The sequence below is a fragment of the Blennius ocellaris genome (genome assembly GCF_963422515.1).
Source record: "Blennius ocellaris genome assembly, chromosome: 19".
Classification (NCBI taxonomy): domain Eukaryota; kingdom Metazoa; phylum Chordata; class Actinopteri; order Blenniiformes; family Blenniidae; genus Blennius; species Blennius ocellaris.
Window position 1 is genome coordinate 5,297,168 of NC_137668.1, and position 25,923 is coordinate 5,323,090.

The 25,923-nt window shown below is 49.8% G+C and overlaps 1 protein-coding gene across 1 annotated transcript in view; it reads left to right on the forward strand.

Annotated features, from left to right (window-relative positions):
* LOC308144172 (LIM zinc-binding domain-containing Nebulette-like) overlaps positions 1-25,923 on the forward strand; it is a gene marked incomplete at both ends in the record, with an annotated part of 61,523 nt that continues 35,600 nt past the window's right edge. Inside the window, 4 exons of the mRNA XM_080515230.1 lie at positions 1-24; positions 194-264; positions 336-465; positions 5,001-5,095. Of these exons, the coding sequence (XP_080371356.1) occupies positions 1-24; positions 194-264; positions 336-465; positions 5,001-5,095 (320 nt within the window). The remainder of the gene's footprint in view (positions 25-193; positions 265-335; positions 466-5,000; positions 5,096-25,923) is intronic.

Genomic DNA, 25,923 nt, shown 5'->3' on the forward strand with positions numbered 1-25,923 from the left:
ATGGGTGGCAGTGGCACACTGCAGGTAAAGGTGAGGCATGTGAGGCATGTGGAGACTGGGTAGAGACTTTCCTTCACAGCGGGGGTCTGGTACCAGTCCGAGCAAGAATACTTTCCTCTCCGCTTGTTCTTGCTCATGTGGGGTTCTCTATAAAAATGACTGTGTTGTATTGGACTGTGCCTTTACTGTGAAGGGTCGATCGCCGCTTCGCTTCCGGTCCCTGAGCTCCGCTAACTTGTCGGATGTGGGCTCTCCAGCCTCGCAGTCAGTCTGGACGGAGCTCCGCTCCCACACACACAGCGCCGCAGCGCCGTCACTCCGCTCCCCGCCCACAGCGCCCTTCCAGCGGACAGCCAGCGGACAGCAGGCCGGCGGGCAGAACCGCAGGTCCGGAGGATGAACCCTCAGTGCGCCCGCTGCGGGAAGATCGTCTACCCGACGGAGAAAGTCAGCTGCCTGGACAAGGTGGGACTCCAACTCCATCACTGACACGACGTGAAACTCTGAGGGGGTGGAGGACAGGGGACTTCTGCAGGTGGAGGACAGGGGACTTCTGCAGGTGGAGGAGGTGGAGGACAGGGGACTTCTGCAGGTGGAGGAGGTGGAGGACCGGGAACTTCTGCAGGTGGAGGACAGGGGACTTCTGCAGGTGGAGGAGGTGGAGGACAGGGGACTTCTGCAGGTGGAGGAGGTGGAGGACCGGGAACTTCTGCAGGTGGAGGAGGTGGAGGACCGGGAACTTCTGCAGGTGGAGGACAGGGGACTTCTGCAGGTGGAGGAGGTGGAGGACAGGGGACTTCTGCAGGTGGAGGAGACAGGGGACTTCTGCAGGTGGAGGAGGTGGAGGACAGGTAACTTCTGCAGGTGGAGGAGGTGGAGGACCGGGAACTTCTGCAGGTGGAGGACAGGGGACTTCTGCAGATGGAGGAGGTGGAGGACAGGGGACTTCTGCAGGTGGAGGACAGGGGACTTCTGCAGGTGGAGGAGACAGGGGACTTCTGCAGGTGGAGGAGGTGGAGGACCGGGAACTTCTGCAGGTGGAGGACAGGGGACTTCTGCAGGTGGAGGAGACAGGGGACTTCTGCAGGTGGAGGAGGTGGAGGACTGGGAACTTCTGCAGGTGGAGGAGGTGGAGGACCGGGAACTTCTGCAGGTGGAGGACAGGGGACTTCTGCAGATGGAGGAGGTGGAGGACAGGGAACTTCTGCAGGTGGAGGACAGGGGACTTCTGCAGGTGGAGGACAGGGGACTTCTGCAGGTGGAGGAGACAGGGGACTTCTGCAGGTGGAGGAGGTGGAGGACCGGGAACTTCTGCAGGTGGAGGACAGGGGACTTCTGCAGGTGAAGGAGACAGGGGACTTCTGCAGGTGGAGGAGGTGGAGGACCAGGAACTTCTGCAGGTGGAGGACAGGGGACTTCTGCAGGTGGAGGAGGTGGAGGACAGGGAACTTCTGCAGGTGGAGGAGGTGGAGGACAGGGGACTTCTGCAGGTGGAGGAGACAGGGGACTTCTGCAGGTGGAGGAGGTGGAGGACAGGGGACTTCTGCAGGTGGAGGAGGTGGAGGACAGGGAACTTCTGCAGGTGGAGGAGGTGGAGGACAGGGGACTTCTGCAGGTGGAGGAGACAGGGGACTTCTGCAGGTGGAGGAGGTGGAGGAGAGGGGACTTCTGCAGGTGGAGGAGACAGGGGACTTCTGCAGGTGGAGGAGGTGGAGGACAGGGGACTTCTGCAGGTGGAGGAGACAGGGGACTTCTGCAGGTGGAGGAGGTGGAGGACAGGGGACTTCTGCAGGTGGAGGAGGTGGAGGACAGGGGACTTCTACAGGTGGAGGAGACAGATGGGGCATTGGGAGAGGTGTGTGACAGTCGTTTGCTTGACGACGCCTCACTGACGGTTTCTTTCATGACAGTGATAAATGATTAATTGGTCTTCAGCAGAGCGTCTCCTGTGTCTGTCCTCAGAGGACAACAGACTCAGCAGAGCGTCTCCTGTGTCTGTCCTCAGAGGACAACAGACTCAGCAGAGCGTCTCCTGTCTGTCCTCAGAGGACAACAGACCAGAGACGAGCCAGTCAAGAATGACATTCTGAAATGATAAGAGAACAGATTGGAGGGAAGAAAAGCTCACGTGAATAAAAGGAAGGGAAATAAGGGAATAAAGAATGAGAGAGAAGAAGTGAATAAAAGCAACATATACAACAAACAGAAAAGAATATTAAGACATTTAAAGAAAGATAAAAGAAAGAAAGAGCCCTATTTCCTTCTCTGACCTCCTGCCGTGACTTTTAAGTCAGATAATCTGACGTCAGGTGTGTCGATCCTGATGAATCCAGGGTTTCTCCAGGAGCTCTCCAGGGTTTCTCCAGGAGCTCTCCAGGGTTTCTCCAGGAGCTTTCCAGTGTTTCTCCAGGAGCTCTCCAGGGTTTCTCCAGGAGCATTCCAGGGTTTCTCCAGGAGCTCTCCAGTGTTTCTCCAGGAGCATTCCAGGGTTTCTCCAGGAGCTCTCCAGTGTTTCTCCAGGAGCATTCCAGGGTTTCTCCAGGAGCTCTCCAGTGTTTCTCCAGGAGCATTCCAGGGTTTCTCCACGAGCTCTCCAGGGTTTCTCCAGGAGCATTCCAGGGTTTCTCCAGGAGCTCTCCAGTGTTTCTCCAGGAGCATTCCAGGGTTTCTCCAGGAGCTCTCCAGTGTTTCTCCAGGAGCATTCCAGTGTTTCTCCAGGAGCATTCCAGGGTTTCTCCACGAGCTCTCCAGGGTTTCTCCAGGAGCATTCCAGTGTTTCTCCAGGAGCATTCCAGGGTTTTTCCAGGGGCACAAGCACCTTGAACTTCTTTCAGAGCGGCACTGATTCCAGAGGTTTGTTGCGCCGCAGCTTCTACCTCCTCTTCACAGCTGGAGAACATCTGTGACACTGGAACCAGTGTTTGGATTGTTTGTGCTTCCTGTCAGTGAGCGTTGTGGTGTGAAGTGTTCAGCTGTGAGCCTCAGTGATGACATCACAGGAGAAACGTGAGCAGCACGTTAACGCCACTCCTGAGCCGGACGCTCCGACACGGCGGCTCCAGTTTCCTGGTGGCCGAGGTCACCGCCACGCCGCCTGCAGAGGTCACCGCCACGCCGCGGGCCGCCTGCAGAGGTCACCACCACGCCGCCCGCAGAGGTCACCGCCACGCCGCGGGCCGCCTGCAGAGGTCACCGCCACGCCGCGGGCCGCCCGCAGAGGTCACCGCCACGCCGCCCGCAGAGGTCACCGCCACGCCGCCCGCAGAGGTCACCGCCACGCCGCGGGCCGCCCGCAGAGGTCACCGCCACGCCGCCCGCAGAGGTCACCGCCACGCCGCGGGCCGCCCGCAGAGGTCACCGCCACGCCGCGGGCCGCCCGCAGAGGTCACCGCCACGCCGCCCGCAGAGGTCACAGTGCTCTGTGTTGGATTTCTCTTGTTTCTCTGTGCTCATGACAACTTGATGTCTTGTTGTCAGTCTGGGAATGTGAGTGGACTGCAGGACGCTGATGCTACGGGGACAACTGTGGGAGCAGCAGGAGCTGTGTGGAATTGTTGACCCATAGGGGTGGTCAAGTCCATTTCCACTCCTTTATTAAAGTGCTTCAATTATTTTCTTTTTCAAAATGACCAAATATATCACATTGGGACATATTTAGTCTCTTTACCACTGTCAGGCAACCACAAAGGCCTCTGTGTAGATTTTAGGCTCAGCCAGTCAGCTGCTGCCACTGGTTGCTATGGCGATTTGAAAGCGGAGTGTCAGCAGGTAGGCACAAACTACAAACAGCCTGGAAAACAATGTCACAGTTCAAAAGGTCCAGTAAAAAACATCTCGGAGCAATTGATCAACTTGTTTACAGTGCAGACTAAAACATGCAAATGTTTTGAATTATAGGGATACTGCTTACTTTGGTTACCATGGCGATCCCAGAGAGGGAGACACACAGACCACGAATGTAGGGTATAAACTGGTTTCACACCTGGTTATAAACTGCTTTCACACCTGGTTATATACTGGTTTCACACCTGGTTATAAACTGCTTTCACACCTGGTTATAAACTGCTTTCACACCTGGTTATATACTGGTTTCACACCTGGTTATAAACTGCTTTCACACCTGGTTATAAACTGCTTTCACACCTGGTTATATACTGGTTTCACACCTGGTTATAAACTGCTTTCACACCTGGTTATATACTGGTTTCACACCTGGTTATAAACTGCTTTCACACCTGGTTATATACTGGTTTCACACCTGGTTATAAACTGCTTTCACACCTGGTTATATACTGGTTTCACACCTGGTTATAAACTACTTTCACACCTGGTTATAAACTGCTTTCACACCTGGTTATATACTGGTTTCACACCTGGTTATAAACTACTTTCACACCTGGTTATAAACTGCTTTTACACCGGTTTATAAATTAGTTTCACACCTGGTTATAAACTGCTTTCACACCTGGTTATAAACTGCTTTTACACCCGGTTATAAACTGCTTTCACACCTGGTTATAAATTTGTTTCATACCTGGTTATAAAGTGGTTTCACACCTGGTTATAAACTGCTTTCACACCTGGTTATAAACTGCTTTCACACCTGGTTATACATTTGTTTCATACCTGGTTATAAAGTGGTTTCACACCTGGTTATAAACTGGTTTCAGACCTTGTCATAAACTGGTTTCTATAAACTGGCTTCAGACCTTGTCATAAACTGGTTTCTATAAACTGGTTTCACACCTGGTGATAAAGTGGCTTCTATAAACTGGTTTCACACCTGGTGATAAAGTGGTTTCACACATGGTTAAAAGCAATGTTCATACCTGGTTTTAAGTGAACTAGTTCAGTAAGTTCAGCTGAACTTAGTGAGTGAATCATTGCCGAGACTGACCAACATAGTGATGACAGCTCAATGCTAATGCTAATGCTAATGCTAATGCTCAGTGCTACAGGTCATCATTGTCAGACTCATTCTGTGTTTGTTGTGTTTTCAGAACTGGCACAAAGGGTGTTTCCACTGTGAAGTGTGCAAGATGACGCTGAACATGAAGAACTACAAAGGCTACGACAAGAAGCCGTACTGCAGCGCGTGAGTCTTTCTCTCTCAGAGCAGTTTGCTTTGTGTCCACACCACCTTTCTGCCCACAACGTATGGAAACTGGTTTCTCTGTGTCCACACCACCTTTCTGCCCACAACGTATGGAAACTGGTTTCTCTGTGTCCACACCACCTTTCTGCCCACAACGTATGGAAACAGGTTTCTCTGTGTCCACACCACCTTTCTGCCCACAACGTATGGAAACAGGTTTCTCTGTGTCCACACCACCTTTCTGCCCACAACGTATGGAAACAGGTTTCTCTGTGTCCACACCACCTTTCTGCCCACAACGTATGGAAACTGGTTTCTCTGTGTCCACACCACCTTTCTGCCCACAACGTATGGAAACTGGTTTCTCTGTGTCCACACCACCTTTCTGCCCACAACGTATGGAAACAGGTTTCTCTGTGTCCACACCCCCTTTCTGCCCACAACGTATGGAAACTGGTTTCTCTGTGTCCACACCACCTTTCTGCCCACAACGTATGGAAACTGGTTTCTCTGTGTCCACACCACCTTTCTGCCCACAACGTATGGAAACAGGTTTCTCTGTGTCCACACCACCTTTCTGCCCACAACGTATGGAAACAGGTTTCTCTGTGTCCACACCACCTTTCTGCCCACAACGTATGGAAACTGGTTTCTCTGTGTCCACACCACCTTTCTGCCCACAACGTATGGAAACTGGTTTCTCTGTGTCCACACCACCTTTCTGCCCACAACGTATGGAAACAGGTTTCTGTGGAGGCCACTTTCCGACACGACGGACTAAATCTCTGCTCAGCTTTGATGTCAAAGAGTGATGGTTCTGTCCATGTTGAGACCAGTGGACTCCACACATTGGTTTGGTCAAGACCACTGCAGCACGGATTAAGTGGGGACGAGGTTTAGTTCTGGACTTGAGTTGACACTGGACTGGCTGTGCTCTCACTGTTGATTCATTCTGGGTTGCTTTTTCACCTGTTTCATTTCTATTCTGCCTCGATTGTGTCTAAATGTCTTGGACTGCTTCTGAACTATATTCAATGCAGATTTGTCTTTTAGAACATGTCACCTCTAGACGGCATGCAGACAGTTGTAGGGGAGCCATAACTAATATTGCTCCTACCGTCCAGTTTACACCACAACAAAAGTGAAAACTTCTTCCTGGTGACTGTTTCCACGACGTCTGGGCTTGAAGCCACTGAAAATGCACCCGTCAGAGGTGGTGCTTTTTGGAAATGCTCCGGCTCCGTTGCCATGTTAATGGCCAAAAGCACTGCTTTGGAAGTGAAATCCCCTGTGAGGCCTTGGAGTGTGTCTCCTCACCCTCCCTGCTTCCTCCCGGTGCAGGTCCTGCTTCTCCATGTCTTTAGTGCCTTGCTGCTGGGGGAGCGTCGGGTCAGTGCCAGTGGACTCTGCTTGTTCTGATCAGCACTGCTGCAGAAACCTTCTGCCAAGGCTGTGGCATTGACCTTTGACCTTGCTACTTGGCCTCACAATTTGTTCTCTGTGCTGATGGTCAACGCAGCGGATCAGAAGATAAACCACACAATGAAGACATGAGACGTTTTTACTGAAGTTTGTTGCATCTGATAAAACCAAACCAAACAGTAAAACATTGCGGAGAAGTTTTCTCTTCTGTGGAAGTCGAATGGGCTGTAGGGATTCACTACCTCATAAGATCACTATTTATGTTGTGGTTGGCTATCGATAATGATTAATAATTATCAAAGGTAGTTATTATTATGTTATTGAAATGTAATCTGATGTATCAGAACCTCGGAGCTCCACCTGTCTTAACAGGAAATGATAGCTAATTCAGTTCTATCAGTCTCATAAGATATACTAAACACTTCCTCAGGAAGTTGAATTAATAGTTAAATTAATTACAATTACCAGAATTAACTATGAAGCTTGAAGGATTTTGGAGTTCTTGAAACAGAAGAGTCGACATTTCATTCACCTTTGTGCTCATTAATAACACAGCAAGTATGATTCCAAACATTATATTTATTAACAATGAAAACAAATAAAACACAGATTCTAACTACCTATATACAGCTGGGTGTGTGTGTGGGTGTGTGTGTGTGTGTGTGTGTGTGTGTGTGTGTGTGTGTGTGTGTGTGTGTGTGTGTGTGTGTGTGTGTGTGTGTGTGTGTGTGGAAAGAAAGAGAGAAAGAGAGAGAGAGTTGGAGGGAGTGTGTGTGTGTGAGACGTGTGATGAACTACAAAACAAGATGGCGGATCACAAGAAACTCCATTCCAATGGAGGTTATCAGAGAACAGGAAGTCTGTCCTGGGTCTCCACCATGTGCTGGAGAACAATGGAACATGGAAGCTAGTCTTTAGCGTCTGCTTCCTGTGTGTCTCTGCTAAAGGACCATTTCTAGAATGACTTGATGTGAATGAGACTTGTTTTGTAAAACGTCAGGAGTCGTCAGATGGTGTTCAGTTACTGTGTGATGTTGTCTTTGATGTGATATGTGTAGGATTGTGAGTTAACGAGTTAGTAAAGCAAAGATTAGCATGCAGACCCTGTGTCTGTGGCAGAGCTAACGTTGGTTTACAAGTTGATAACTGCTCCTAATATCATTATCTATAGAACTCAATCACTGTAACAGAACCAACACATCTTCATAAAGTTAAACAGTTCTATCATAGCATCAGGTTTAACTAATCTCAGGTAAAGCCCAGTTGTTGTTCCCACTTCCTTGAAGGAGTTCAGTTGTTGTCCTGCTGGAGGGAAGCTGGTGTCTTCTCCTGTAGTTAGCACCTCCTGCTAACTGTGGTTGCTGGTTCTGCAGGCTGAGGAGAAGAAGATGAAGTTGATGTTTCAGGAGTCCTTCTTTGCAGCTCCTGGTTGTTCCTTTTGTCCAGACTGAGGAGCTGGTCGCTCAGGTCTGTGATGGTTTTCCTGCTGGTTGAGGAAAACACAAAGAAGTTCTGTGAGGCGTCGTTTCCCTGGTCCGTCCTGGAGGAACTGGTTGGTTTTCCTGGTTGATGGGAGATCAGACTCTGGGTGCTGGTCTCTGGACCAGGGGAAGGTCTGACCCTCGTTGTGGGTCAGCAGAGGAGTTGAGGAGTGAAGGCCCCTGGTTGCAGGCCTCTGGTGTTAGCTGGATGCTAACGCTGGGTGAGTGTTAGCTGTATGCTAACGCTGGGAGAGTGTTAGCTGTATGCTAACGCTGGGTGAGTGTTAGCTGTATGCTAACGCTGGGTGAGCTCCTCCAACAACTCACCACCTCTTCGTTGCAAGAGAGAGAGGAGACTCTGGGTCTGCAGGCTTTTGTTCCATGTGTGGATTCAGGTGTCGAAACCTGGCAGCTTCAACCAATCAGTGACTGGCTGAATGCCTGGGGAGAAGAGTCTTGTGAGCGGGAGGAAGGTCCTGCGAAAGCCCCCCCCCACTGGGTGTGAAAGACAACCACATTCCTGGGTCAGAATTCATATGTCATGACTGCGTCTCATGACATATGAAAATTGTCTTTCCCCAGAAATGAACAAACTTTCTGTGGTCCTGTGAGATCCCAACAGGGCCGTTGTGATGTCACTGCGTTGAGTTTGGTAAGTGAGTGAGGCGTTCGGGGAGAGGTGTTTTATGTGGCACTCTCTGCACAAACCCAGCGACCTGTGGTGATGCTGCCTCACCTCCGGAGCCCCTTCTCTTTTCTTTGTCCTGCATCACAACAATACTGTGACCTGTGTGGGGACGAGAGCAGCTGAAGCTTGTGGAGCTCCTTCCTCACGACGTTAGGCCCTTTTACTCAACATGTTCTCGTGATTTCCAGTGTCTGTTTACATGAGCAAGGTGCTCGGAACCACAACTTTTTATGGCTCCAAGGTTGAAGGGACTTTTCTTGAAAATGTTCCAACTCCATGGAAAGTGTGGGAAATACTGCTCCAGAAGTGCTACTACTGACCATGCACACCACGGGCATGGTCAATACTTCTCAGAGATTTTCCCGCTCAGGGCTCTACATTTACAGTCATATGGGTTCTCCTGTGGGTGTGGTTATATTTTCTTTTCTTTGCTTTTTTCTTAAAGAAGAATGGAGTTTCAAACACACCCTCCGTGCCGTGGAGCACAGCGCACACCAGAAAACATGTCTGTGTCACTAAAAGTCCACAGGAAGCAGCCGGTGATGCTACAATACCTCCACTTTCTTCTTTTTCCAACTTTATTTATCTAGCACCAAATACAACACAGTCATTCCTCGGTGCTTTTAACAGAGAAAATAGAAAAACCCAACAAATCCACATGAGCAGCAGGATAATTTACTACTGTAGAAAGAAAAAGTCTCTTTAACAGGAAGAACCTTTGTAGAAACCAGAGTCAGAGGTGGAGGAGAGGAGAGGAGAGGAGAGGAGAGGAGAGGAGAGGAGAGGAGAGGAGAGGAGGGGAGAGGAGAGGAGGGGAGAGGAGAGGAGAGGAGAGAATGGGAGAGGAGGGGAGGGGAGGGGAGAGGAGAGGAGGGGAGAGGAGGGGAGAGGATAGAGGAGAGGAGAGGAGGGGAGAGGAGAGGATAGAGGAGAGGAGAGGAGGGCAGGGGCGAGGAGAGGAGAGGAGGGGGGAGGGGAGGATAGGATAGGAGAGGAGGGGAGAGGAGAGGAGAGGAGAGGAGAGGAGGGGAGAGAATAGAGGAGAGGAGGGGCGAGGAGAGGAGAGGAGGGGAGAGGAGAGGAGAGGAGAGGGGGGAGAGGAGAGGAGGGGAGGGGAGAGGAGGGGAGATGATAGAGGAGAGGAGAGGAGGGGAGAGGAGAGGAGAAGAGAGGAGAGGAGAGGAGAAGAGAGGAGAGGAGAGGATAGAGGAGAAGAGAAGAGAGGAGGGGAGAGGATAGAGGAGAGGAGAGGAGAGGATAGAGGAGAGGATAGAGGAGAGGAGAGGAGAGGAGGGGAGAGGAGAGAAGAAGAGAGGAGGGGAGAGGAGAGGAGAGGAGGGGAGAGGATAGAGGAGAGGAGAGGAGAGGAGAGGATGGGAGAGGAGGGGAGAGTAGAGGAGAGGAGAGGAGAGGAGGGGAGAGGAGAGGAGAGAGATGAGGAGGGGAGAGGAGAGGATGGGAGAGGAGGGGAGGGGAGAGGAGGGGAGAGGAGAGGATAGAGGAGAGGAGGGGAGAGGAGGGGAGATGATAGAGGAGAGGAGAGGAGGGGAGAGGAGAGGATAGAGGAGAGGAGAGGATAGAGGAGAGGAGAGGAGAAGAGAGGAGAGGATAGAGGAGAGGAGAGGAGAAGAGAGGATAGAGGAGAGGAGAAGAGAAGAGAGGAGAGGATAGAGGAGAGGAGGAGAGGAGAGGATAGAGGAGAGGAGAGGAGGGGAGAGGATAGGAGAGGAGGGGAGAGGAGGGGAGGGGAGAGGAGAGGAGAAGAGAGGAGGGGAGAGGAGAAGAGAGGAGAGGAGAGGAGAGGAGAGGAGGGGAGAGGATGGAGGAGAGGAGAAGAGAGGAGAGGAGAGGATAGAGGAGGGGAGAGGATGGGAGAGTAGAGGAGAGCAGGGGAGGGGAGAGGAGAGGAGAGGAGGGGAGGGGAGAGGAGAGGAGAGGAGAGGAGAGAGATGAGGAGGGGAGAGGAGAGGAGGAGAGAAGAGGATCGAGGAGAAGAGAGGAGAGGAGGGGAGAGGAGAGGAGGGGAGGAGAGAGGAGAGGAGGGGAGAGGAGGAGAGGAGAGGAGAGGAGAGGAGAGGAGGGGAGGGGAGAGGAGAGGAGGGGAGTGGAGAGGAGAAGAGAGGAGAGGAGAGGAGGGGAGAGGATAGAGGAGAGGAGGGGAGGAGAGAGGAGAGGAAGGGAGAGGAGGGGAGAGGAGAGGAGAGGAGAGGAGAGGGAAGACAGAGAGATATATTGGGTGGGGAGATACATACAATACCCTTGTTAGTGCTACATATGTTTTTTTTTACAGTAATCACACTGATCTAGATTAAACCAGCCTGAGCAGCTCTATCTAGACCAGGGGTCGGCAACCTTTAATGCTCAAAGAGCCATTTGGTCCCGTTTTCCACTGAACACAACACCCACATTTTATTTTGACAGTCCCACAGGAAGACCATGCCAGGAGGACACTACACACAAAACCTTCTTTACTGCTGGTTGACAACTCATAACTTAACTACATGAACTAAGCAACAAAAACACAACACAATTATTACCTACACTACAAACCTAACATAACCCCCAATAATTACATTTAAATCACGACAAACAGAAACTCCCATAATGCATTGCAGCTCTCAGCTCCTTTATCGCTACACATTATTAAAATGGAAGATAAATGTGGGAGATCTGGATTGTTAGAACCATGAGTGTGATGGTGTGTCTTTAATGTCCTGTAGTTGTTGTGTAATTCACTAGAATGTTCCGTCACTCTCAACAAGTCTGTAATCAACCTCCTGGAACTGTGGGCTTTTACTGTGAAAGGTACAGGAAGCTCCCAGCTTCAGACACCAGTTGAGCCGCTGTCATGACCTGCAGCCGCTATTCTAGGATCTTCATCCTTTATTGTTGTAATGACGTCACATCACTGCTCGTTCACGACCCTACATTTTACCACTCTTTGTAGGGACTGCGCTCTGGGTGGCTGTGCCTCCTTACGTCCCTCTCTGGGTGGCTTTGCCTCCTTACGTCCCTCTCTGGGTGGCCTTGCCTCCTTACATCCCTCTCTGGGTGGCCTTGCCTCCTTACGTCCCTCTCTGGGTGGCCTTGCCTCCTTATGTCCCTCTCTGGGCGGCTTTGCCTCCTTACGTCCATCTCTGGGTGGCTTTGCCTCCTTACGTCCCTCTCTGGGTGTCCTTGCCTCCTTTCGTCCCTCTCTGGGTGGCCTTGCCTCCTTACGTCCCTCTCTGGGTGGCTTTGCCTCCTTACGTCCCTCTCTGGGTGGCCTTGCTTCCTTACGTCCCTCTCTGGGTGGCCTTGCCTCCTTATGTCCCTCTCTGGGTGACTTTGCCTCCTTACGTCCCTCTCTGGGTGGCTTTGCCTCCTTACGTCCCTCTCTGGGTGGCTTTGCCTCCTTACGTCCCTCTCTGGGTGGCCTTGCCTCCTTACGTCCCTCTCTGGGTGGCTTTGCCTCCTTACGTCCCTCTCTGGGTGTCCTTGCCTCCTTTCGTCCCTCTCTGGGTGGCCTTGCCTCCTTACGTCCCTCTCTGGGTGGCTTTGCCTCCTTACGTCCCTTTCTGGGTGTCCTTGCCTCCTTACGTCCCTCTCTGGGTGGCTTTGCCTCCTTACGTCCCTCTCTGGGTGTCCTTGCCTCCTTTCGTCCCTCTCTGGGTGGCCTTGCCTCCTTACGTCCCTCTCTGGGTGGCTTTGCCTCCTTACGTCCCTCTCTGGGTGGCTTTGCCTCCTTACGTCCCTCTCTGGGTGGCCTTGCCTCCTTACGTCCCTCCAGGATGAACTGCAGTGGGACGGAGGCTCCAGGAGCCGCAGGGTGCCGACCCCTGGTCTAGACAGTAACAGGATTTCCTTGCAAGAGTATAAATTAACAGGTAGGCAAAAAAAAAAAGAAGCAAAAGCAACAACAACAATGATAACAAAAGCAAAAACAAAACGACACAAAACAAAGAACAAAAACATGATTTTGATAATTGAAAGAACAATAGAAGAAAATAAGAAAAATCAGCAGCAAATCTCATCGATGAGGAGTGGAAGTGTGTGTGTGTGTGTGTGTGTGTGTGTGTGTGTGTGTGTGTGTGTGTGTGTGTGTGTGTGTGTGTGTGTGGTTTGTCCACTGGATGTGAATGGAACTGTTGTGGGGGGGCAGTACCCCCCCGGGAGTTCCCACCTTGAGGACAGACGCTATCGGCGGGCAGTTTGATGGTACGGTTCCCTTCTGGACCAGGACGGTTCTCCCCTGGGTTCATCACTGTGGACGGGTCTCAGTTGTTCGTCGTTACTGGAGCTTGGTGCTCAGTGTGGGATTGTGGGGTTGATGGTGCCATCCCCCGCTGATCTTTCTTGCCCTGTCATTGTTGTTGTAATTCATTGATCTAGTTGTGACAGTTGTTAGCGTTTACTAATGTTACAATGCCATCAGGGAGGTGGAGTGACTCACTGCACCACCTCCTGGTACTAAATGGTATCACATGACTGTGGTACTCTGGTTTGCTTGTTAACTTAAGTTTCTCTGAACAAGGTGGGATTATTTTAAGGTTGTTTTAGAGTAAACGTATTGCTGAGTGTCTCGCAGCCGCTCCAAGAGGAGTGAGCTGACTGTGCTTGTGTTTAATGAAGTTTCCCTTTATGTCCATGAGAGACAATCAGAGCTGGTTACATAACGCTGGCACCCAGTGAAAAGGAGGTCAGTCCCTCACCGTGCCTCCTCCCTCAATGAGTCACAGTGAAGAGGAGGTCAGTCCCTCACCGTGCCTCCTCCCTCAATGATCACATTCAGCAGCAGCCGGCGTGTCCTGCTGGTTACATGTCCTTCACATGTGGCAGCAATACTGAAGGGTCTTCTTTTACTGCTTCACAACACTGCTAGCAAGATGGAGAGCTTATGTAACAGCTTCCCACATTACCACACTCCTCCTGTCTCCTTGTGCTGCTCAGGTCAGAGGAGGAGGAGGAGGAGGAGGGGGGTGGGAGGAGGAGGAGGAGGAGGAGGCAGGAGGGGGGGGGAGGAGGAGGAGGAGGAGGAGGAGGGGGGGGGAGGAGGAGGAGGCAGGAGGCAGGAGGAGGAGGAGGAGGAGGAGGAGGAGGAGGGGGGGGGAGGAGGAGGAGGCAGGAGGAGGCAGGAGGAGGAGGAGGAGGAGGAGGAGGAGGAGGAGGGGGAGGAGGAGGAGGAGGCAGGAGGCAGGAGGAAGAGGAGGAGGAGGAGGCAGGAGGAGGAGGTGGAGGTGGAGGAGGAGGAGGAGGAGGAGGAGGGGGAGGGGAGGAGGAGGAGGCAGGAGGAGGCAGGAGGAGGAGGAGGAGGAGGAGGAGGAGGAGGGGGAGGAGGAGGAGGAGGCAGGAGGCAGGAGGAAGAGGAGGAGGAGGAGGCAGGAGGAGGAGGTGGAGGAGGAGGAGGAGGAGGAGGAGGGGGAGGGGAGGAGGAGGAGGCAGGAGGAGGAGGAGGGGGAGGGGAGGAGGAGGAGGAGGCAGGAGGAGGAGGAGGAGGAGGAGGGGGAGGCAGGAGGAGGAGGAGGAGGAGGTGGAGGAGGAGGAGGAGGAGGAGGAGGCAGGAGGAGGGGGGAGGTGGAGGAGGAGGAGGAGGAGGAGGAGGAGGAGGAGTAGGAGGAGGAGGAGGGGGAGGAGGAGGAGGAGGAGGAGGGGGAGGCAGGAGGAGGAGGCAGGAGGAGGAGGAGGAGGAGGTGGAGGAGGAGGAGGAGGAGGAGGAGGCAGGAGGAGGGGGGAGGTGGAGGAGGAGGAGGAGGAGGAGGAGGAGGAGGAGGAGGAGGAGGAGGAGGGGGAGGAGGAGGAGGAGGAGGAGGGGGAGGCAGGAGGAGGAGGCAGGAGGAGGAGGAGGAGGAGGAGGGGGAGGCAGGAGGAGGAGGAGGAGGAGGAGGAGGAGGAGGAGGGGGAGGGGAGGAGGAGGAGGAGGCAGGAGGAGGAGGAGGGGGAGGGGAGGAGGCAGGAGGAGGAGGAGGGGGGAGGTGGAGGCAGGAGGCAGGAGGAGGAGGGGGAGGAGGAGGAGGAGGAGGAGGAGGAGGAGGAGGAGGAGGGGGGGAGGGGAGGAGGAGGAGGCAGGAGGAGGAGGAGGAGGAGGAGGAAGCACTCAACCTGAGTAGGGCTGAAGGTGTGGCAGCTGTTTACTGCTGGTCCATCTACAACCACTCAACCTGAGTAGGGCTGAAGGTGTGGCAGCTGTTTACTGCTGGTCCATCTACAACCAAGTCAACCTGAGTAGGGCTGAAGGTGTGGCAGCTGTTTCCTGCTGGTCCATCTACAACCAAGTCAACCTGAGTAGGGCTGATGGTGTGGCAGCTGTTTACTGCTGGTCCATCTACAACCAAGTCAACCTGAGTAGGGCTGAAGGTGTGGCAGCTGTTTACTGCTGGTCCATCTACAACCAAGTCAACCTGAGTAGGGCTGAAGGTGTGGCAGCTGTTTACTGCTGGTCCATCTACAACCACTCAACCTGAGTAGGGCTGAAGGTGTGGCAGCTGTTTACTGCTGGTCCATCTACAACCACTCAACCTGAGTAGGGCTGAAGGTGTGGCAGCTGTTTACTGCTGGTCCATCTACAACCACTCAACCTGAGTAGGGCTGAAGGTGTGGCAGCTGTTTACTGCTGGTCCATCTACAACCAAGTCAACCTGAGTAGGGCTGAAGGTGTGGCAGCTGTTTACTGCTGGTCCATCTACAACCACTCAACCTGAGTAGGGCTGAAGGTGTGGCAGTTGTTTACTGCTGGTCCATCTACAACCAAGTCAACCTGAGTAGGGCTGAAGGTGTGGCAGCTGTTTACTGCTGGTCCATCTACAACCACTCAACCTGAGTAGGGCTGAAGGTGTGGCAGCTGTTTACTGCTGGCCCATCTACAACCAAGTCAACCTGAGTAGGGCTGAAGGTGTGGCAGCTGTTGACTGCTGGTCCATCTACAACCAAGTCAACCTGAGTAGGGCTGAAGGTGTGGCAGCTGTTTACTGCTGGTCCATCTACAACCACTCAACCTGAGTAGGGCTGAAGGTGTGGCAGCTGTTTACTGCTGGTCCATCTACAACCAAGTCAACCTGAGTAGGGCTGAAGGTGTGGCAGCTGTTTACTGCTGGTCCATCTACAACCACTCAACCTGAGTAGGGCTGAAGGTGTGGCAGCTGTTTACTGCTGGTCCATCTACAACCAAGTCAACCTGAGTAGGGCTGAAGGTGTGGCAGCTGTTTACTGCTGGTCCATCTACAACCAAGTCAACCTGAGTAGGGCTGAAGGTGTGGCAGCTGTTTACTGCTGGTCCATCTACAACCAAGTCAACCTGAGTAGGGCTGAAGGTGTGGCAGCTGTTTACTGCTGGTCCATCTACAACCACTCAACCTGAGTAGGGCTGAAGGTGTGGCAGCTGTTTACTGCTGGTCCATCTACAACCAAGTCAACCTGAGTAGGGCTGAAGGTGTGGCAGCTGTTTACTGCTGGTCCATCTACAACCAAGTCAACCTGAGTAGGGCTGAAGGTGTGGCAGCTGTTTACTGCTGGATCCACGATGGTATTGAAGTCAGTATTGGTGGAGAACTTCCCTGAATTGGTTCCAACATTGTCTGATAGATATCTCTTATATTTCAGTGTATTTTCAGGGGCTATAAAGCCAGTTTATGTACATTTGAATATCAGGAAGTGATCTGACAACAGAGGGTTGTAGGGAAAAACGTTAATTGATCAATGTCAATACTGTAAGTGAGAACAAGATCAAGTGTGTGATTAAGATAATGAGTGGGTTCAATCACCTTCTGTGAAAATCCACTTGTGTCCAGTAATGAGCTAAATGCCATGTTAAGGCCGTCATTGTCAACATCTACATGAATATTAAAGTGTCCCACTATGATGACTTTATCTGAGCTCAGTACTAAAGTAGAGAGGAAGTCTGAGAGTTCAGACAGAAATTCAGAGTTTGGTCCAGGAGGACGGCACCACAGCAAATAGAACTTCTACATTTTCTTGTCAGGGTGCATGAGGTTCAGAGTAAGACTTTCAAAGAATTCCTGATGAGTTTTGGTCCTGGGAATGATAAGAGGACGAGAGTTGTGGATAGATGCTACTTCTGCTCCCCTTCCAGTTTCTCAGGGATATGATAATGAATATGAGAGGTCGGGGCTGCAGACAGATGCGATGGAGCAGCGGAGAAGCGTTTAAGGCTCGTGGTTTGGACTCTGGGTAGTCAAGAACTTGAGGGTACAACATTTCTAGATAAGAGAGCCGCAACATCCAAAGTAGGATGGATGCTGTCCCTCCTCATCAGATCCAGCTTTCTACAAAAACGGTTGCAAATGTCAACGTATCCCATGTTGTTTTCAGGACACCATCGAGACAACCAGCGGTTGAATGAGGACATTTGGCCAAACATGTTGCTGCTGGTGAAATCGAGTAAAGGGGCCAAGAGAAAATTCCAGAATCCAACAAAGTTTTTGCAAACTAACACAGCGATGCAATATTTATTTTTGTGACCTCCGACCGGTGTCGTCGGGTGTCATTACCACCGGCGTGGATTATGATCTCGCTGTGTTTAATTTCAGGCAAGAATTTTAAACTCGACTCAATGTCGCCCCCTCTGGCCCCTGGGATACACTGCACTATGGTCCCTGGTGTTTAAGTTCATGTTTTGAACTATGGAGAGTCTTTTCCTCAGCGGGTGTGTCACTGAGTGGGGAAAAGTGATTTGAAACGTGACTGGGTCAATGGTGAGAAGTTCCCAGGCTGCTTAGAACTCTCTCCACTCAGCCAGTCAGCCAGTCGGCCAGTCGGCCAGTCGGCCAGTCGGCCAGTCGGCCAGTCGGCCTGGCGGCCTGGCGGCCTGCTGCTCAGGACCTTCTGGATGGTGGCTGGCAGAAACACCTGCACCGTGGGCTACATTAGCATGTACTGCTGTCTGTGGGGGCAGAGCCGGCCTCCAGTGCTAACACACTGCTGCAGCTAATGCAGATACAGGAGCAGACGAGTAAGAACACATGAGGCACAGCAAGAGAGAGAGGCGGGAGGAGAGCAGATCGCCATCGCCGATGCTAATGCTCAGCTAACAAACAACTTCAACGGAGAAAAAGAGGCTTTAGTGTGGACAGGTAAAGCTGGAGCTTGTGCTGAACAAGACTTGATTAACCACCTATGAGTTACAGTGCAGTTTTAGCTGGAGAGAAAATAGTAGAGAGAAGTAGCAGTGCGGCCACCAGCTGCTATCACAGGTGAAAATGGGAAGTGATACGATCACCGTGACATCACAGGACGCCTTGAATCAGTGCAACAAGACTCCATGACTCGTGTCAGTTCAGTCATTAGTCTTCACTTCCTGTTAAAGAGAAAGTACTGAAAATCCCAAACCAGAAAGGAGTCCCAAACTATAAATGCTGGGACTAGCGGGACTAATGGGACTAACGGGACTAATGGGACTAACGGGACTAATGGGACTAACGGGACTAATGGGACTAAACCAGACGAATTGACACAGACCACAGTGGGAGAAAGTTTTAAGACAAGACAGGGGAAACCAAAATAAAACAGGAAACGGCAAAACAGGAAAGTGACTCTGGCTTGAAAATGCACAGATACAGCAGGGAGGTGAACATTGTTGTTATTGGCCATCTATTGAGCATGTGCCAACTATTTACTGACGCCATGACAACGGGGTCGGAGCATTATCAAAAAGTTCTACATTGGAAGTGGTTTTCAAAAACTTGTGTTTTTAGTGGCTCCGAGCAGCATTGTCGAGCAAACTTTAAATCAATTTACAACACAACAAAGGTTTTGCGTTTTTATTTCACGGACCTTAGCATTACAAAAAGCTCTTGATTACACAAAGCAGCTCTTGCTAATGCTAAAGCTAACAGGGTGTGTGTGTGTGTGTGTGTGTGTGTGTGTGTGTGTGTGTGTGTGTGTGTGTGTGTGTGTGTGTGTGTGTGTGTGTGTGTGTGTGTGTGTGTGTGTGTGTGTGTGTGTGTGTGTGTGTGTGTGTGTGTGTGTGTGTGTGTGAGAGAGAGAGAGACACACACACGGGGGATAAATGAGAAACAAACGTGGAGTGAAACTCTGAAAAACAAAGTTATGTAACGGTGCGTCTGACCCGTCACGGTGCTGAAAGTAGAGAATAAATGAGTACTTCTTGTTTAATAGTTGTTTGAACTGGTGTTTAACTGGTTTCAGACTATAATTTGACTTGTTTGACAATGGTTCTATTGGACTGTATTACTGTAATACTGTAATATTACAGTAATATATTACAGTAATATATTACACAGTGTTCCACTCCAGGACAAAATGTAGAGTTGGTTGTTGTTTTGGACTGTTTATTGGGGGACCTCAATAAGCCAGACCGTGTGGTTTGCAAGAAGTCCTTTTATTGAATAAAACTAAACACAAGGAACACATGCATTCAAAATGCAAACAACAAACTTGCCACCATACACAGAACTCATGCATCACTTTATACCACTGTAAGCATGGGGGAGACGGCCACACACTGTATTAATGGTTGTGGGCTGACTGGGAGCTCACTGGCAGGGGAACAAGCAGCAGCTTGGAGTGGAGATGAGCCGCTTCATTAGGCAAGAGCAGGACATTGTCCACATGTGAAACAATAGAAAATATTTGAATTGAGAAAAGGAAGCAGGAAGAGTGACAAACTGATTCTCTCAGAAAGATATGGGAATAGTGTCGGTGATTGCTGAGCAGATTAGACTTCATTCTGACTCATCTGTGAGATTATTTTGAGTAATTACACAATAGACTGATCCTCGCTGCAAGAGAGGAGGAATAATCACTGCAGATCTGTTAACAAATTAAAGTAATTAACAGTACATATTGATCTAGATCTATACAATCCTTGTCCTTTGGGTGGACCAGTGACTGTTTCAGGTTGATGTGTGCTAAAAGGTGTGTCGAAAAAAGTCTCCTTACTTGAGCAGAAGAAAAGAACAAACTGAAGGCATAATGAACCAAAGTGAACTATTAGGGGTACATCAACATGACGAAAAAAACAATCTTTTTTCTCCCCAGCCTTCTCCAAACAATTCTGTCAACACGTCACAATGAACACGTCACTGTCAACATGTCACTATCAACACGTCACTGTCAACATGTCACTGTCAACACGTCACTATCAACACGTCACTATGAACACGTCACTGTCAACACGTCACAATGAACACGTCACTGTCAACACGTCACAATGAACACGTCACAATGAACACGTCACTATCAACACGTACCTATGAACACGTCACTGTCAACACGTCACTGTCAACACGTCACTATCAACACGTCACTATGAACACGTCACTGTCAACACGTCACTGTCAACACGTCACAATGAACACGTCACTATGAACACGTCACTGTCAACACGTCACTATCAACACGTCACTATCAACACGTCACTGTCAACACGTCACAATGAACACGTCACTATGAACACGTCACTGTCAACACGTCACTATGAACACGTCACTATCAACACGTCACTATCAACACGTCACAATGAACACGTCACTATCAACACGTCACTGTCAACACGTCACTATCAACACGTCACTGTCAACACGTCACTATGAACACGTCACTGTCAACACGTCACTATGAACACGTCACTATCAACACGTCACTATGAACACGTCACTATGAACACGTCACTGTCAACACGTCACAATGAACACGTCACTATCAACACGTCACTGTCAACACGTCACTGTCAACACGTCACTATGAACACGTCACTATGAACACGTCACTGTCAACACGTCACAATGAACACGTCACTGTCAACACGTCACAATGAACACGTCACTATCAACACGTACCTATGAACACGTCACTGTCAACACGTCACTGTCAACACGTCACTATCAACACGTCACTATGAACACGTCACTGTCAACACGTCACAATGAACACGTCACTGTCAACACGTCACTGTCAACACGTCACAATGAACACGTCACTATGAACACGTCACTGTCAACACGTCACTATGAACACGTCACTATCAACACGTCACTGTCAACACGTCACAATGAACACGTCACTATGAACACGTCACTGTCAACACGTCACTATGAACACGTCACTATCAACACGTCACTATCAACACGTCACAATGAACACGTCACTATCAACACGTCACTGTCAACACGTCACTATCAACACGTCACTGTCAACACGTCACTATGAACACGTCACTGTCAACACGTCACTATGAACACGTCACTGTCAACACGTCACTATGAACACGTCACTATGAACACGTCACTATGAACACGTCACTATGAACACGTCACTATGAACACGTCACTATCAACACGTCACTGTCAACACGTCACTATGAACACGTCACTGTCAACACGTCACTATGAACACGTCACTATGAACACGTCACTATGAACACGTCACTGTCAACACGTCACAATGAACACGTCACTGTCAACACGTCACTGTCAACACGTCACTATGAACACGTCACTATGAACACGTCACTGTCAACACGTCACTATGAACACGTCACTGTCAACACGTCACTGTCAACACGTCACAATGAGCAAGGTTCAACACGAGGCTTCAGGACATGTAGTACACGTGCCAGGCCTTTAGGAGCGCTGTGACTCACCAAACACACCAAAAATGCAGAAGAAGACAGAGCACATAGAAATGTACAAGTAGATTCCATTCATAAACCTGTATAGAACTCTAGTTCTATAGGTCTATGGTCCTGCTCCTCCTGCTGCTAGCATCAGTAGCTTCTGCAGCGCCACTGGAGCTTGTAGTCCCTTGTTTGTTGTGGTTATTTGATGACATCATGGACCGCAGTGGGGAGAGAGGGGGGGGGGGGTCGATTACCTCATCTTTTTTCACAGACAATCGTCTTTGCCATCCACACCCCAGGGTGTTGGACGGCACGAGCCAGGGTTTTAGAATTCCACCCATTCTGGGACCCGTGTTAAAAATAAAAATGTTTTAAGGCTTCTTTAACCGCCTCATGTGGACCACAGGCCAGAAACATCTGGTTTATGTGAACCAAGTTCCTGGTTTAGGTGAACCAGGTTCCTGGTGTGGACCACAGGCCAGAAACATCTGGTTCATGTGAACCAGGTTCCTGGTTTAGGTGAACCAGGTTCCTGGTGTGGACGACAGGCCAGAAACATCTGGTTCAGGTGAACCAGGTTCCTGGTTTAGGTGAACCAGGTTCCTGGTGTGGACGACAGGCCAGAAACATCTGGTTCATGTAACCAGGTTCCTGGTTTAGGTGAACCAGGTTCCTGGTGTGGACGACAGGCCAGAAACATCTAGTTCAGGTGAACCAGATTCCTGGTGTGGACGACAGGCCAGAAACATCTGGTTCAGGTGAACCAGGTTCCTGGTTTAGGTGAACCAGGTTCCTGGTGTGGACGGCAGGCCAGAAACATCTGGTTCAGGTGAACCAGGTTCCTGGTTTCAGGTGAAGCAGGTTCCTGGTGTGGACGACAGACCAGAAACATCTGGTTTAGGTGAACCAGAAACATCTGTATCAGGTGGAGCAGGTTCCTGGTTTAGGTGAACCAGGTTCCTGGTGTGGACGACAGGCCAGAAACATCTGGTTCAGGTGAACCAGGTTCCTGGTTTAGGTGAACCAGGTTCCTGGTGTGGACGACAGGCCAGAAACATCTGGTTCAGGTGAACCAGGTTCCTGGTGTGGACGACAGACCAGAAACATCTGGTTTAGGTGAACCAGAAACATCTGGTTCAGGTGGATCAGGTTCCTGGTTCAGGTGAAGCTGATTTGTCTCAGGGTCTGGTCAAGACACAGCGGTGATGGAAGTTGGCACTAGAAAGTAAAGTAAACAGACTTTAGAGTCTGAAGAAGGTTCTTAAGAACCGCCATTGGAGGAGCATGGAACTGGGTTTGGTCACTACTGAGCTCAAATTACCATTGTTTAACCGGTTCTCTGTGGTTCTGGCCTGAATGGACTTCTTTCATTGGTCAGTGACACATGCGCACGTGTGTGTGTGTGTGTGTGTGTGTGTGTGTGCGTGCCTTGTGCAGGTCACACACCTTAGAAACGTTCATGAGTATTTGCATTATGACACGCAAACAAGTAGTTGTTGTGTCGCTGTTTGTTGGTGCTGTGATGGTTCAGGGAAAACAGGATTTTAGTTTCTTGATTTCACATTTCTCTGTTTCTACTGAAGCGTCAGTCGGTCCAGACCCAGCATGGCCCGGCCCACACTGGGATTTCATCAACACCTAAGCAGGGGGATGGAGAGAGGCCAGCCTCTGTTACACACACACACACGCACGCACGCACGCACGCACACACACACACACACACACACACACACACACACACACACACTCTTGGCTGACTTGTGGTTATCTGACCCGCAGCGCCCTCTTCCTGTCAGGATGTTGTTGTTTGTGTGGTTGTTGTTTACTACAGATTTGGACTTAGTGCGATGTGGATCTAATTAAAGCCCTTTTGAGCTCCTCAGGTGATGTTCAGGTGAAATATGGCCTCTGCAGTCAAACAGCGAACATGTCCAGCCAGTAGCTCGCTCTAGTCATTTGTGATTGGTGCTGGGATGCTTTTCTCCACAATCACAAATGTTATGATGTAATGAATTACAAGTAATGCCTAGTAGACCTCAAGCACCACGACTCTGATTCCAAGTCAGTGCTTTGACCAATCAAATGCTTGTTTTGAGGTGTAACTGCTCATCAGCAGGCACGAAAAGACGAGAAGAGTGAAGGGTGTTGTCAGCCACTTTGACTGAGCAGGATTTTATGTCAATATCAGTTGTGGTAGTTTTCATGAAGCTTCAATCTGTAGCCAATAATAGTCAACACAGTAACTGACCTGGTTTGATTGGGATAATGCAGACGGTTTAAAGACCAGATTACCACTCACAAGTTTTAGTATGGAGAAAACAAAGGAGAACATGAGTCAAGATATTCTTCATCAGGTTTCAGTCTACAGAAGACAGATTGGAATCAACACAGTCGTAGTCAGCGTTTAATCTTCCATTTTCACAACAATGTTTCAAGTGAAAATTCACGACTTTTACCTTTTTGTTTCAGAAAAAGTTCACGTTTCCACGCCCAAGTTTTAAAAACGATGTCTGTTTACACAGCAAGTGCAGAAACGTTGAAAACAATGTAGGTTTCATGTGAAGCCACTAGTTGGTGCTGTTGTTTGGTGTAATAGTGAAACCACACACACACACACACACACACACACAAGCAGCAGAGAACAATCCTCTCTAAACATAAACACTGGGAGAACATGGACATTCTCATGGACACACCGTCCAGTTGCTTGTTATTACAGTGAAACTATTGACACCAAGTGTTTCGGAAACGTACATTTTTATCCCCCGCCGTGGCTGATAGGCCCCGAAGGGGGATCTTGAAACAGTCTCCGTACGTACGTCCGTACGTCCGTCCGTCCGAACGTTTCTACCTATATCTCGGCAACCCCTGGGCCCACAGTGACCAAACTTCACATGTGGATACATCTCAGAGGGGGAAGGGATACTATGGTGACCTTGACCTAATTTGCATATTAAGTAGGTCACAGGGTCACGAAGTGCTTAAAAACACATTTTGGGCTCTGGAGGCCTAGGTTTTTGAGCTAGGGCTCTGAAATTGTATACACACATGATACACACTCCAGGGATAACCTCCAGTACACCAAGTGACCTGACCTTGACCTTGAAGATTGGTAGGGTCTGAAGTTTGCTCGTCATGGTTGCACAATACATGTATTTTCATATAAACATTTCTCCTCATTTCTCAGCAGTTCCTGGGCCCACAGTCACCAAACTTCACACATGGACACTCCACCTGGGGAGAAGGGGCACCATGGTGACCATGACCTCATTTGCATATCAGGTCACAGGGTCACTAAGTGCATAAAAAACACCTTTTGGGCTCTGGAGACATATTTTGACATAGCTTATGAAGAAGACCTTTCAGATTCTACATAATTATCTACTAGGACCCATGGAACACCCTCTAGTGTACCAAGTGTGCTGCCTTAGAGCTGCTTTGTGAGAAAATATAAAGCCCTCCGGCGGGGGATTAGCCCAGCAACGGCCTTCTTGTTCTCATTGTCACAAAAATGGACATAGACTATTTTCAAAATGTTGCATTTTCCCAGTTTACACGGAGTTGGAGAAGTTTCAAAAAGTTCCACTTTGGGATCCATTTTCAGAAATGGCATTTTCAGTAGCCTTGACCACCACTGCCACAACAGTCTTGAAAACATTGTGTAAACGGTTGAATCAGGAGCAGACAAAGGTCAAAAAGAGTAAAGATAGAGACCTCGCTCAGCATATTAAGATATTTGTCAAATATTTGTTTAGTGAGCGTCTTGCATAGCCAGTAACAATTTAGAATGTCCGAAAAGGCCAATAAGACATTAATCAGGGATTGTGAGGGCCACGTCACCAACCAGGTTCAGTCAGGAGAAGCAAAGATAGTCAACAGCAAAGCAAAGGCTTTGGCAAAGGTCCTCATTGAAGCGACCATCAGCTGGTTTCAGTCAGGAGATAAAGGTCGTCATTGAAGAGACCATCAGCTGGTTTCAGTCAGGAGATAAAGGTCCTCATTGAAGCGACCATCAGCTGGTTTCAGTCAGGAGATAAAGGTCGTCATTGAAGCGACCATCAGCTGGTTTCAGTCAGGAGATAAAGGTCCTCATTGAAGCGACCATCAGCTGGTTTCAGTCAGGAGATAAAGGTCGTCATTGAAGTGACCATCAGCTGGTTTCAGTCAGGAGATAAAGGTCGTCATTGAAGCGACCATCAGCTGGTTTCAGTCAGGAGATAAAGGTCAGCGGGAGCCATGATGGTCAGTTTAAGAGGCAGACAAAGGTCAATGGAAGTAGAGATAGCTGATAAACAACGGTGTAAATAAATTTCAATCGGGAGTATAAAAGTTAAATGAGATCTACAAAAGTCATCAAGATCTGATGAGTTCTGACATCAAGTTATCAATTAGAGAATACAGAGGGAAAATAAGATTAAACTATTGTCATTTGGAGCAAAAGCAGCAGCAGAGGAAAGGAAGGGACGTTGACATCGACTCAAATCTGAAGTCAACATGGAGAGAAACCTTTCTGTTGTGAAGGTCTGAAGCTTGAATGACGCAGCAGCACAAAACGTGACGTCCCATAGAGGATCTGAGTGAAAATCACAGCCTGAAACAGCTTCAGCTCATAGAAACCCTTCCAATGGAGAAGTTCACCCAGCAAACATGAGGGAGCTGTTTGTTT